The sequence below is a fragment of the Panthera leo genome, chromosome B3, assembly GCF_018350215.1.
Source record: "Panthera leo isolate Ple1 chromosome B3, P.leo_Ple1_pat1.1, whole genome shotgun sequence".
Taxonomy (NCBI): Eukaryota; Metazoa; Chordata; class Mammalia; order Carnivora; family Felidae; genus Panthera; species Panthera leo.
Window position 1 is genome coordinate 695,664 of NC_056684.1, and position 12,749 is coordinate 708,412.

At 63.4% G+C, this 12,749-nt stretch overlaps 1 protein-coding gene across 7 annotated transcripts in view; it reads right to left on the minus strand.

The window, feature by feature from the left end:
• Nucleotides 1-734: 734 nt before the first annotated feature.
• The window catches only part of RASGRF1 (Ras protein specific guanine nucleotide releasing factor 1), a 103,423-nt gene continuing 91,408 nt past the window's right edge, over nucleotides 735-12,749 (minus strand). For 5 of the 7 annotated variants that reach the window (XM_042940776.1, XM_042940778.1, XM_042940779.1 and 2 more), the window contains 5 exons: nucleotides 12,449-12,646; nucleotides 8,588-8,667; nucleotides 3,038-3,155; nucleotides 2,123-2,191; nucleotides 735-1,209 (listed from right to left, as the gene is read on the minus strand). In XM_042940776.1, the coding sequence (XP_042796710.1) occupies nucleotides 1,117-1,209; nucleotides 2,123-2,191; nucleotides 3,038-3,155; nucleotides 8,588-8,667; nucleotides 12,449-12,646 (558 nt within the window). In that variant the 3' untranslated portion in view covers nucleotides 735-1,116. Of the gene's footprint in view, nucleotides 1,210-2,122; nucleotides 2,192-3,037; nucleotides 3,156-8,587; nucleotides 8,668-12,448; nucleotides 12,647-12,749 lie in introns of those variants that run through there. The other 2 variants (XM_042940777.1, XM_042940780.1) reach the window with 2 other exon arrangements.

A 12,749-nucleotide genomic window follows, 5' to 3' on the forward strand; every position in this document is an offset into this window, starting at 1 on the left:
TTTCCAAACAAGCTGTAAGTGGAAATATTTTAGGACTAGGAATAGAATTCTCATACCACTAAGGTATTGCTTACAGCAGGAGCAGCCTGTGTGCCGTCCTGGGGCACGCCAGCCGCGCGGAGCTGACCGCGCTCTCCCCGCCGCACGGCGTCACAGCACGTGGGGGTATTCGCGGAACGGGCGCTGCCGGGCTCCTGCTGGAAGGCGCTCGGACGGGACTGCGGTGTGTGCAACACAGACGCTCACTGATTTCCTAGCTCTACGGCGTGGCACTATTTTCACAAAGCGAACAGACTCAGAGCATCTCAACGTAAGCTGGCGGTGACCGTGAGGCGGCTACGAGACGAGTGACATTCTCTGGGTCCCCGACTTGCGGCGGATGCCGGGCAGCGGCCGGCAGAAGTCGATGCGACTCTGCGTCGTGACTCCGTTCCCCTGGGGACGCTCCGGGGCCTCGGCCGGGTTCACGGAGACCCTGGTGTGGTCCCCAGAGCAGGGAGCACGTGGGGCCCGCACAAGGTGGTGTGCTGGTGTCGCGGGGCGTGGTTCCCAGCGGAGAGGACCCCCTCCGTCCAGGTTACCAGGAGCGGAGAGTTCTGACCCCTGTGGTTTTGGCTGAAAAAGCTGCTTTGGAAACTGGCATCGCCGTCAGCGGGAAGATCCGTGGATGACTGGACTTCAGGGTGCGGTCCCCGCCCGCCTCCCCCCACCCCCCCACCCCCCCGTTACGACGACTACATGGAACATGCTGGGAGGGCACCCGGGGGGGGGGCCGCCTCAGCCCGGGGACGGGGGGAGGCCTGGGCCGCGGAAGGACAGAAGCGGGGTGGCGCCCAGGCTGGCGTCTGCACGGGCTCCGTCTCCCCGTCCGAGGGAGTGGGGGGCTGGGAAGGCTACGGACGACTCGGCTGGAAAGAAACAGGCGCTGCGGGGGGCGGGGGCTGGGGGCGGGGCGGGAGCAGAGGCTCCTGTTCCGGTTCTACGGGGATCTAAGAACGAGAACGGATTGGTATTCTTGGAGAAGCACATACTAAAGAGGAGAATCCAGGAACCAGACAATTATGTACACATCACACCGCGTGTGTCCGTGGGGCGCCGGGCCGGGCCGGGCCGGCTTCAGGTGGGGAGTTTGGGCTCCATTCGCAGGGAAGACTCATAGAGGCTCTCCTCGTCCATGACGAAGGACTGGTCCAGCAGGTACTGGGTCACCTGGCGAGAGGAAGGCGCGGGGCAAGTGGCAGGCGGTGGGGACACGGGGCCCCCGCGGGGGTGGGGCGAACGCGTCTGAGCCAGCCCTGCGTCTTCACGTGGGCCGGCTATTATTACTGACTGCCGCCTGACGGGGACGTGAAGTCATGTGTGGCCAACGTCACCCTTGGCCGAACTCTAGGTGAAGCATTTGGGGCTCGTACTTTGGAAAAAACCCTCTAAGATGTCAGTCGTAGGACCCAGGTGGCGAGGGGGTCACGTGTTCTTTCAGCGTTCATGCCGAATACACATCAGGCTGAGCGACATTCACCCCAAGAGGAGAAAGGGGAAACCGCTCGCTCCGGGGCGAGATCGCGGAGCGGACACAATCACCCTTCCGTCCGCCCTCCCGGGTCACCTGCTGGATTCCTACAAGTAAAGGTGCTTTGAGGGGCAGCTCCCAAGCCGCACGGGCAGCCCCGCTTCGCCAAGTTCTCCTCAAGGCTCTTTCAGTTGTCGCTTGCTTGCAACCAAAGCCTCGTTATTATTATTATTATTATTATTATTATTTTGCTCCGAAACCCAGGGCAGGAGGAAAACCACACCACACACGGCTGCACTCGGCCGGGGGGACTTTCCGCCGCGAGCCCTTCCCAGCTCTGAACTTTGTAACTAGGGGGCGTCACTTTCCCAAAAGATGCTGTAGACGCTGCCTCTCTTGGCTGGGAGGGGGCCCCGACGGGACCTCCGGCCGTCCCGGGGCAGGTGCAAATCAGACGGGAGCGGCCAGCTCGGCACCAGCCGTGGAGCGGGGAGACGTCCCCGCCGGTCGGGGCACAGGGAAGGCTTCTTGGAGACGCTGGCGTCGGCGCGGGGCCCCGGGGCGTCGGGGGATGAGAGGGGCTGGGTGGCGGGGACGGTGCCTCCGGCTTACCTTCGCCTGGTGTTCTATTTTATAGGCGGTTTGCTGGAACTGGCGAATCTCTCGGATGATGTGAGAAATCTGCGAGGACGAGGACACGTCAAGAAGACAGCCTGCTCTCTCGGGCTCCCCCAGCCCCTCCGCTCCGCGGCACGGACGGGGCGCCGGCAGCCAAGCCCGCGGTCGGCCTCTTAGCTCACACCCGAGGGCCCCCGTGGAGGCACGCGGCCTCCCTCGCCCCAGCGATCCGTGTCCAGGGGGACACCAGTAAAAAGTCTACGGGTCGATTACGTGACAGAAAAAGCACCATTCGGTCGGAGAGGGCAGGCTGTCCAACATCCCGAAACGGTGCCCACGTCTCGGCAAACGCCGGGCACCTGCCACGTTCCGCGTGCCCACCGTGCGTGGGTGCCGGGGCCCCGTCCCGTCACCAGGACGGTGCTTCTGGCTTGCGGGTGACAGAGAAGCCCTCCCAGGGAGCCCCGTGTCAACTGGAAACCGCATCACACAGAACCCCTCCGAGGGTGTCGTGAGAAAGGGCGGGGGGGAGCCACGACACCGGCCCGCCGCTCTCCTTCCACTCGGGAGGGGCTGCCTACGGATTCTGTCTGCCGCTGGCTTCGCGTGGCCAGCTCTGCCCCTCCCCCGCGGGGTGACCTCGGGTGGGCCACGGAGCCCCGCGAGCCCCAGGCTGCTCCCCCGTGAGCGGGGGCGACCCCTCAGGGGGCTCCGTCCGAGGGAGCGCGGTAAGGCTGGCCGGGGGCCCGCCCGGTGCTGTCTGCCTCTCTGCCTCTCGGGGACCCGCGGCGGCTCTCGCCGGAGAAGCCAGCTCCAGGCTGCCGGGTGCGAGTGCTCGATCGCAGGCCCGGCGGTCCCGGGACTCGGCCCGGGTTTTGACGCGCCCCTGCCCTGCCCCGGGAAACTCACCATCCTCATCTTGGAGAAGTTGACCAGGCCGTCCTCCGTGTAATTGGGCGTCCCCTCTTCGATAAAGGCCAGGTCAGTGAGGTACATCCCCAGGTAAGGGACACAGGGCGGGTCACAACTTCGAAGCAAATGGCATTAGACAAACGTTTTTCATTTGAAAACACGGGCGTCTACGGAAACAGAACACCCTGCATGCATGTGCTGGAGGCCTGGGGTTGCCAGCCGCCTCAGGGTCAGTCCTCTGGGGCGATGGGCCACGGGCCAGCGGGCCAGAAAGCCCTCCCCCACCCGTCCGCTCTCCGACCCGGATGCAGGCTTTGGGCTCCACGGCCGGCCCCCTCCCAGCCCCCTCGCCTGACTCCCCCGTGAAACTCTCCACGCAGCCCTGCTCTAGACCCACCCCCCAGGGGACCTGCCAGCCCCCACCCCATTCTGCCAGCCATGCTACCCAGCCCCCCAGTGTCGTTCTGCTCCTTGACACTCCTCCTCTGCCTCGACCGGCCGCTTGCCCCACGGGATCTCCTGCCCACCTGAGCACTGGGGTCCCGGAGCAGGAAACCCTGGCCCTCGAGGTCCCCTCCTACAAGTGGCTTCTAAGCAGGGGGCTGGGGGACAGCGTCCCTAACAAGTGACCTCTTGGGGAGGGAGCATTTTGGGAGACACGACCCAGCAGTGGTGGACCACGCCGCTCCGACTTGGGGGGCTGCTGTTACATCTTCTCACAGGGTATCGCCCTGGAGCCTGTGGGCGGGGCCCCAGAAAGGGGCCGATTTTCTGTGGGTCCGGCGGCCACCGTGCTCTGGCAGAGCTCCGGGTCGTGCCCTCAGGGACCCCTGATGGTGCCCCGCAGCCTCCTTTCAGTGCAGCGCAGCACGCAGACACGGCCAGTCTGGCTGCGCGCACTTGCGGGGGCAGGTGACCCCCGCTCCTCGACCTCTGACCTTGTCTCCTCGAGGCCACGCGGCAACCCACCACTCCGGAAGAAGGAGAGGCAGGGAGGTCTGTGGGGCAAGAACAGAAACCCAGCCTCTGCCCCTGGCCTGCTAGGCGTGTGACCCTTGACCCGAGGGTCAAGCCGCCCTCACACGATGGGGCTGATTGCCCAGACCGGTCTAGGAGGTCAGGTTAGGTGATGCGCCCACGCTACATGAAGTAGCATGGATGCACGCGGGGAAAAACACATCCGGTTTTCGTCCGGCGGTCGTACGGCTTTGACGCCTTCTGACACTGGCCATTGTCCTCCCCTGTTGCTTTCTTTTTTGGACAAACGGCAACAGGTCTCAGGATGGGTGTTGGCAAATACCAGGATCCCTGCCAGAAGCGAGAAACCGCTTTGTTTTCACCGGGTCTGTTTATCGTGGCAACCTCGTATTCGTGGTTCCCCGTTTACTGTTCTGACACGCTTTTCCTTCTTACTTCAATTTACCTCGGGGAAAACGTGAGTTAATTATAAGGAAGCTACGGAGAGCGGATCCCGCCGGCACATGAGCAGCAAAGCTGGGATGGAGGTGGGCCCGGGGGTGAGGGAGACCGTGGTGGCCAGAGTTGTTTTCTGACCTGTAGGTCTTGACTCTTTCTTGGGTGGTGAAAATACGTTAAGCGTTGATCAGCTTTTTAAAGAACAAAAACAACAACAACCCAGAAATAGAATAAAAGAAAGTATCTGAGTCGGTTACACGGGCCAAAAGCACATGTTGTTTTGTGAAACTTTTGTTGCTGTTTCCGTGTATGTATTTGTGGGAAAAAAAAAGTGTTCTTACTGGGTTGTGATTTAAAAAAAACAAACAAACAAGACACACAGGGTCCTGCGGGACCACACGGTCTGTGACTGTCACAGGTCAGGCTCTCCGACCCCGCCCATCATCCTCCAAGTCTGGGCGGCAGGTGGGACTTAGTCGGGAGACGGAGAAGCAACTCTGTAGCCAGCGCTGGGGGGGCGGGGGGGTTCGCTGGCCAGCGGCTTCCGAGAGGGGCTTCCCAGCTCGCCCGCTATTTCTGCTCTTGACGGTGACTAGGAACGCGGAGGGCCGGAAGGACCCCCTGTCTTGGGGGGAGGGGAAGGGGGACCGGGGCCGCAGGGAAGGAACACGCAGAGTGTTCCCGGAGGCCGTACAGGGTCTCCGACTGCCCAGAGCGGTGGGAAGTCAGGGGTTCCTCTGATCGTGGACGTGTATCCCCTGATGCGTTTACCGGGCTCAGGAGCCCTCTGTAGGACGGTGGCAGGTGGGCACCTGGAGTCACAGCCCCATCACCGCTCTGTCCCTGGTCACCGCCTTCCGGGCGAGGCGCCTGGAAGGAGGGGCCCAGGGAAGCGCACACACGGTTAGTGCACGCGCGTGCACACGGCAAGTCCATCCGGACCGGACCCAGAGCCGTGCTGGTCAGCGCGTGGGGCTGCCGACGTGGCGCTGGGCGCTGGGGGCAGGCGTGGGGAGCACGGGGCTGTGGAGGGTCCCGGAAGGCTGCCACTGTGTGGGGACCCAGCGGGAGCGCCTGAACGAAAGGGACACACGCGGAGGGCTCCTTGTAGGCCACGCCCCTGTGACCCCTGGCCGGCTCTGGACTCCCCGTGTGGGCATTTTCGTCCCCCTCGGGCGGGGTCCGGCCCTGCCCTGGCTCAGGGCGGATGCGGGGCGGCTTCCTCTCCTCACAGACCCCTCACCCGCCTGTAACCTGCTGTTTTAGGGAAGAGACAAAAACGCCCCGCTTCCCATCTAAACACGGCCTCTGGTTTTCCAGGCAGCGCCTGGATGCGGGAAGCCTCCTCCTGGTGACACTGGCATCTGGGCCTTGCCTGGGATTGTCTGGGGTCCCCTACCATCTTCCAAGAAATTCTTGATGACGTCATGTGGGAGGGGAGATCACGTGGTCCCAGCAGCTGAAAGCTCCGTGTGGCTGCCTGACGGGCCGGCCACCAAGGGGTCAGCCCTTCCTCCTCCGCCCCGCCCCAGCGTGGGGAGTTCAGCTCTCCCCCCTCGGCCCTGCCCCAGCCTGGGGAGTGGCCCTCTCTCTCACACGCCTCGCTGCCCCTGTTTAGGGATCTCCTCTCCCTCCCAAGAGGGTGTGAGGGGCACTCGGGCTGGCCACGTGGGCTGGAGCCCCAGTTCTGGCATGCAGTGCGAGAAATGAGGTGCTCAGATTTTGGGGGAAAAATTGCAGTGGGGCCAGGAGTCGGGGTGGGGGTCGCAGTCCACTCTCGTTTTGCCACCAGGGCACCCACTGCTCTGTGGTCTCGGCAGGAGACTAGGCTCTGCTGTGTGGTCACGAGCAGAAAATACAGGTGGAAACGAGTGTGTGGCCTGGTGGCCACCCCTGGGCCCCTCGCGTCCACACAGATGGATTTTGTCCCTTGCGAAGGGCGGGTGGCGACGGGCTGGTGGTCAGCGAGCCGCCTGGGTCCCCCACAGCCCTCTGCTCAGGGCGGCCGCAGCCCGCGGGGAGCGTGGCCCCGCGTTCCTCCAAACGAGGGCTTCCCATCAAAGCAGAGCCCGAGTACAGATTTGCCAACGTGTGCTGGGTTCAGATTAGGCCGGTGGGCAATCCCAGAATTGACCCCAGCGGGGCTGGTGACCAAATGCCACTGAGGACTTGACTTCCTTGCCACGTTTTGCTGCACGGAACCGGAAGGGTGGTCTCTGGGCTCGGGGAATGAGGAGGGCAGACGGGGGCATGCTCGGGGGCCCTGGGCAGGGGACTGGGGCGCACAGGGCACGCGCTGTCGGTGGGCCCGGGGGGATTTAAGAGTGTGGCTGAGGGGAGGGGAGTAGGACGTAGGGGTGAAGTCTCCGCCGGGAAAGGCCATTCACTAGCCTGCGTGCGGGCACGAAACCTTTCCAGTGACGGGCTACGCAGGAGGCCCCGTCCGGGCAGGCCACCGGCTGTGCTCAAGACTGACCTCTCCCTTCCTTCCTGTGACCACCGTCCCCCCCTGCTGAGACAAGACCCCGGGGTTCACACAGCACAGCTCTACGGTGCCTCTGGAGAAGGGGTGCAGGACACATTCGCCCCACGTCCCCCGTCTCTCCTTCCCCTGCAGGGCGTGGCCTCCGTGTGCATAAAGCGATAACCCGGTTTGCATAAAGGTCTCAGCTCCTGAATGGCTGAGGTCCCCCACCCCCTTGCAGCCCGGAGCAGAGGCGTCTGGGACAGGCTGACCGGAGCCCCCGGGAAAGAGGGAAGATGGGGGTGGGGGGGGTGGGGGCGGTTACCGAGACAGACCCAGGCCACGGAGGCGACGGCAGACAAGGAAGCCATGGGCGGGAGGCGGATGGAAGGGTGCCCGGCAGACGGACAGGTGGGTGAATGCGCGGTGAGGCGGCCCGCACAAGCACAGCCCACGGGCTCCGGGGGGCCCGGGCGTGACAGAGACAGCACAGATGGCGGGGCATCTGTCTGAGGACGAACACGGTGGAGATGAACGCAGCAATGGCACACGGAGGTGGCGGAGGACGGCCCGCGTGCGGCGGGAGGGAAATGAGGGCACACGGGCGGGGCGCGGGTGTGCCAAGGGCTGGACGCGGTCCCCGGGCCCCGGGGGCAGTGGCCGCGTGATTCCGCACGACAGGCGGGAGAGGCGCTCTGCAGGGAGCCAAGGACGGCAGGGACTAACGCAGAGGCCGCGGGCGCACAGCGAGCGAGCGAGCGAGTGAGCGGGGGTGACCCCAGAGCCCTCGCGCGTGAGCCTGTGGCCGCCGTGCGCCCCAAGGGGCTGAGGCCGATGCGCTGGGAGGGCCTGGGCCCTCGGGCGAACCGCAGAGCACTGGCCTTGCAGGCCGCCTGGGCCAGGGTCTGGCTCTGTCACCGCGGCCACACGGCTCTGTGACGGCCACTAGCGCCTCAGTGTCCTCGTCTGGAGGAACGGGACGGGAGGACCCGCCTCACGGTGGCGGGCCTCCTCGGGGGCGACTGCCTCTCCCGGGGACTTGTTAACGTCTGGGGGCATCTCTGGTCGTCACGACTTGGGGAAGGCACTGGCATCTGGTGGGCGGGGGCCGGGGCTGCCGCTCAACAGCCCACGTGGCACGAGACGGCCCCTCAGCGTGGCGTGGTCCTGCTCTAGTGACGACCTGCCCGCCTTGCCAGCGGTCAGGTGCGACATCGGCAAATCTGTGTTCTCCGATTCCCAGATGCCGTTTGTGCAAACCGCACCTGTTCCCATGACTAATTCTCAATGAAAACGGGAAAACGCGATCCCATTAAGTAAACACCTTGACCTCACAACCTTCCCTGATGTCAGAAATACTGAACTGTGGGGATGTGTGTGCGTCAGCGTCGAGGCGTCTGGGGCCACGGCCGTCCCGCGTGCTGGGACTCGGGCGTGCTGCCCCTCCCCTCGCCGGGAACTGCCCCGGAGACTGGGATGGCTTTAGCAGACAGTGGAGGACAAAGCCGACCCACCCTAGAGGTCTGGGGAGCCCAGGGGCCGCGTGGGTAGACGGACGGACAGACAGACACACGGACCTCCTGCTGCAGCCAGACGGGGCGCGTGGAGGCCTCCGCAATGCGGTCTACGATTTGAAAAATAACGGTGACAAAATGGCACACACTTACTTTTTCAGAGCTTCTCTGAGATTCTTAAATCTGCCCTCTGATGACACAAGCTTTTGGAGCTTGTCAATCAAAGCTTTTGTCTAGAAAGAATCAGAAGCATTTACTAACGCGCGGCTCGCAGGGGCCCGAGGCACCGGCCCACGGTCCACGGGCCGCCCTCGGGCTCCGGGGCCGCCCCTGCTCTGCCTCCTCGCAGGGCAGGGCGTTTCCGGGGACCGCCCCCCAACTCCTGAAGAGTCAGCCACGGACCCTTGTCCTCTCACCCTTCAGAAGCACGGGGGTGGCGATGGGGGGGATCTGAGTGCCGGTCTCACCCCTGCAAACACGGACCCGGACACCGGGGTGGGGGTGGGACCGGGTAACTGCAAGGGGCCCTCCGGAGCAGAGCGCAGCAGTGGCCGTGGCTTCACTTCCGTGGCCTTTCCTGTGCCCTCAACCCCAGGGATGTGGCCAAGGGTGCGGGCACAGAACCACACCTGTGTATCTCAGGATGCCGCACTAACATAAGAATCAGGAGAAAAGATGACAGGTGAACTGATCACCTGGAAGAAAAGACCGTGATGGGGAAGAGTGAGCCCCCAGCTGAGGGTCCCGTTTGTCTGCAGGGAGCAGACGGGAGCCACGGAGGCTGCCCAGGGTCTGGCTTTGCGGTCCTTTCCCTGCCGGCCGGGGGCCCCTTGGTCTTGGCGGTCCCCGGGTCCCTCACTTATGCAACAGCGACGTGGCTTAGCGACCCCACCTCTCCAGCTCCCGCCCTCAAAATCCAGGCCGTGGCCGAGAACGGGCGCTGGAGGCCAGCTGTGCGCACGTGGCCCGGAGGGGACGCTGGTCACACGGGCCGAGCACACCCCTCAGCTTTGGGCCAGACGTTCCTGAGAAATCTGCCTGCAGAAAGCGACACTGAGACTTGATTCAGATGGGAGAAGGGACCGGGGTGCGGTCCTCGAGGGGCCCATCCAGTCTGCTTCCTCCTGGATGGGGAGCCGTCACCTGGTCCTGACCAGCCCCGCTCAAAGCAGAAATGCGTGTGGACCTGGTGGCGGAGACACAGCCACGGGCCGTGATTCTGTGCCCCTGACGCAGCCGCCCTCAGGTACTGGCCCGCAGCCTGGTGCCGACGTCAACCGCGGCCCCGGGCCTCCGCTTCTCCTGTACTTTCTAGACTTCTCTCTCCAGAGCTGGGCCCGCCCCCTCCTCCTCCCCACTCGCCTGCAGAGGAATGGCCCCGAGGCAGCCGGAGACCAGATGTGGGGGCCCAGTGTCCTGGCCCTGGGGCCTCAGCAGCTCTGCACACACCCTCCGCAAGCCCACAGACACCGCTCCTGTTCCATGGCTGGCCTCCACTTTCAATCTGGAAAATGGGAGGGTAGGCCCCGCTGGCCACTTAGCTCCGGATGAAGTATCACCATGCTAGCGGTCCTGAGGATACATGGGGGATATTCTGATGTGTGTGGGGGACTGGGTAGACACTTGGGACCGATCTGTGGCTCTGAGATGGGCACGCTCAGACTCCTTCCACAGATGGGGTGTCCTGCTGTCCAGGAAGGAGCTTTGCAGCCTGGGAGGCCCCTGGATATTCCCGCCGCCGCCGCTTACAAAGTGAGTTCCAGCTTGAAGCGGCTGGGCCAGGAGTTTCCGTCCTTTGGTGCTCAATGGGACCCAGGCCCCTGGGATTCTGGGCATCTCTGCCGGGAGGGTGGAAACAAGGGAGCCCTTGGAACATGTCGCTGAAACCAGAGACCGAGCAAGGGGCCGGCCTTGTTGTGTTGAGAAGGAAGGTGGTCACAGAACCTCCTGAAGGAAGATCCCATCTTCCCTCTTCACCAAACAGAATGCTTCCTGACGGCCAAGGCTGCTCCCTCCCAGAGGAGCCCCAGAGTACTGGCAGCCGAGGAGAGATTTCTGTCCCTACTGAGACTCAACTGTCCTCCAGAGAGGAGACACGCAGATCAGGCAGTCACCCGCGCCGCCCCACGGAGGGGCGCCATCCGTCCTCTCCTGGAGGGGGACACCCTTTCAGAGAGGCTGGGGGAGGGAAGGAGAGGACAGGGAAACGGAGCCAGAAGTCCCTGACTGAGCCTGACTGCTCGGCTCCAGCCAAGGGCTGGCCTGGACTGGACAGAATGCTTTTCTGCTTCAGGCACATTCGAGCCAATGATAACAACTATCTGCTGGGGCTGCACCTCACGCCTCTAAGACACGTGGCCGTTCCAGGGGCCTGGGGGTGGGGGTCACAAGTATCCACGGGATACCTGCAGAGACGCGGCAATCCTTCCCGGGCCGGTGCGGGCCAGGCGCCGCGCAGACGTGCAAGCTGAGGGCTGGGCGAGGCCGCCACAGGGCGTGTGAGCCCGATGTGCTTTCCGAGGCATCGCCGATGCCCGGGTCCTGAATGACATCCGAGAACGCAGGCCTGGCCGTTAGTCTTGATCTCTAACTGCCCTCCCTGTAGACCCTCTTGAGACAGCGGGAGACTTCGGGATGGTTAAGGAGGTTCCCTCCCAACTCTACAATAAGGGTGATGCTGAAGAATGAGGCCAAGAGTTACGGAGCCCCCACTGTGGTGGGAGCCTCCGGAGAAGACAGCACCGTTCTGAAGAACGGGCAGAAGAAAGACACGGGCCTGGAATGGCCATCAGACCCGCCGACAGACCCGTCTGCTCCCTGACAGGCCGAGTCGGCTCGGATGAGTTGGGGGTTCTGCAGCGGCCCGCTCAGGAATTCACAGCACTGTGGCCACGGGCGGCCAGATGTGCCTGCGGCCTGAGTCCCTGTGCGTCCAGGCTCTGTTCTTTCCAGGAGCCCACTAACAAGCTGGCACCTTCCGTTGCCCGTCCCAGCCCTGGCATCTCTGTGTGTTAGGAGGCAAGAGGCCTGGCGTCACGGGGGGCAGGAGGCACCCTGCAGTCACGCCGTCATCTGGGGCCAGAGTGACCGCACTGCAGGGAGGGCAGCATCCCAGGGCTTCCTGAGTTTGGCTGCTTTTCTAGGGAGGAGGGATGCATGGACCCGATGCCTGCTCGTGGGGGCGGAATTATGACCTGTCGTGGGTGTGAGGATGGTAAGAGGGCAGGCAATAAAGAGAACAGCGAGGCGGGCACCGTATGTAAATCCAGAGGAGACAGGCGCCCTGGAGACCCTGGGCCCCACACAGCCCACCCAGTCGTAGGACCAGACGCTGTGGCCAAGTCACTGGTATCTTTGGAGGCTTACCCTGCCCTCGGTGGCACCCATCCAGCCTCCTGCACACGTGCAGGCTGGGGTCCGGGCATACACCATGTGCACCAAGGAGGTGGCCCAAGTGCCCCACTGACCCTCCTCTTAGGGCCTCGGTGACCTCCTCGTGACCTCAGTGTAGGGAACTTCATTCCCAGGGAAGAATCATGTTCTGAGTGAATAAGGATCAAGCTCCCATTTAAGGTCACCAACTACCCATGGGTAACAGGGACCAGCGGACTCCCCGGTGGCCAGAAGGGCCAGAGAAATCAGAGACCTGGGAAGGGATCTGCAAGTTCGTCCGGCCCCGTCCCGGCGACCCTGCAGATCCAGAGTGGCATCCACCCTTCTGTCCCAACCCAAGGACAAGAGTATCGGGACCAGTAATCACTCTTCCACCTTTGTCTTTGGAGTATTAATTCTCAAGTGGGAATTAAAGTCTCATGGGTCCCAGCACCACATATGCGGGCCCGATACCTGGTCTCAGGTGATACAGGAGAAGAGGTTCTCCCGGAAGAGGGCTTACGAGGAAGCGCTGGCCTCCACCCTGTCCTCCGCCCACCTCCGATGTCCGGAGGCCAGCACTCTGGCGCCCCGGCCCCGGCCCGGCCCCAGGCAGGCGATGGCGCCGGCTTCCCGCCGCACCTGCTTGGAGACTTTGAGCCACGTCTTTTTCAGCCGGAATATTGCGCTGCGGTTCATGGACGAGGTGATCTCCAGGACGGCGTTGTAGTTGTGCAGACAGCGGCATATGTCGGCCACGGCCACCCACTTCTCGATGGCGCTCACTCTCGCGTTGATGTCCTCGTTGCGGATGATCTCTGAAGCAATCAAGTTACTGATCTTTAAGCCCATGCGATGAGACAAGAAAAAATAAGAGGCTAAGTATTGCAGAGATGATAAATCACCATTGCTTGCAGATTATATGACTGCCCGTTTGAAAATC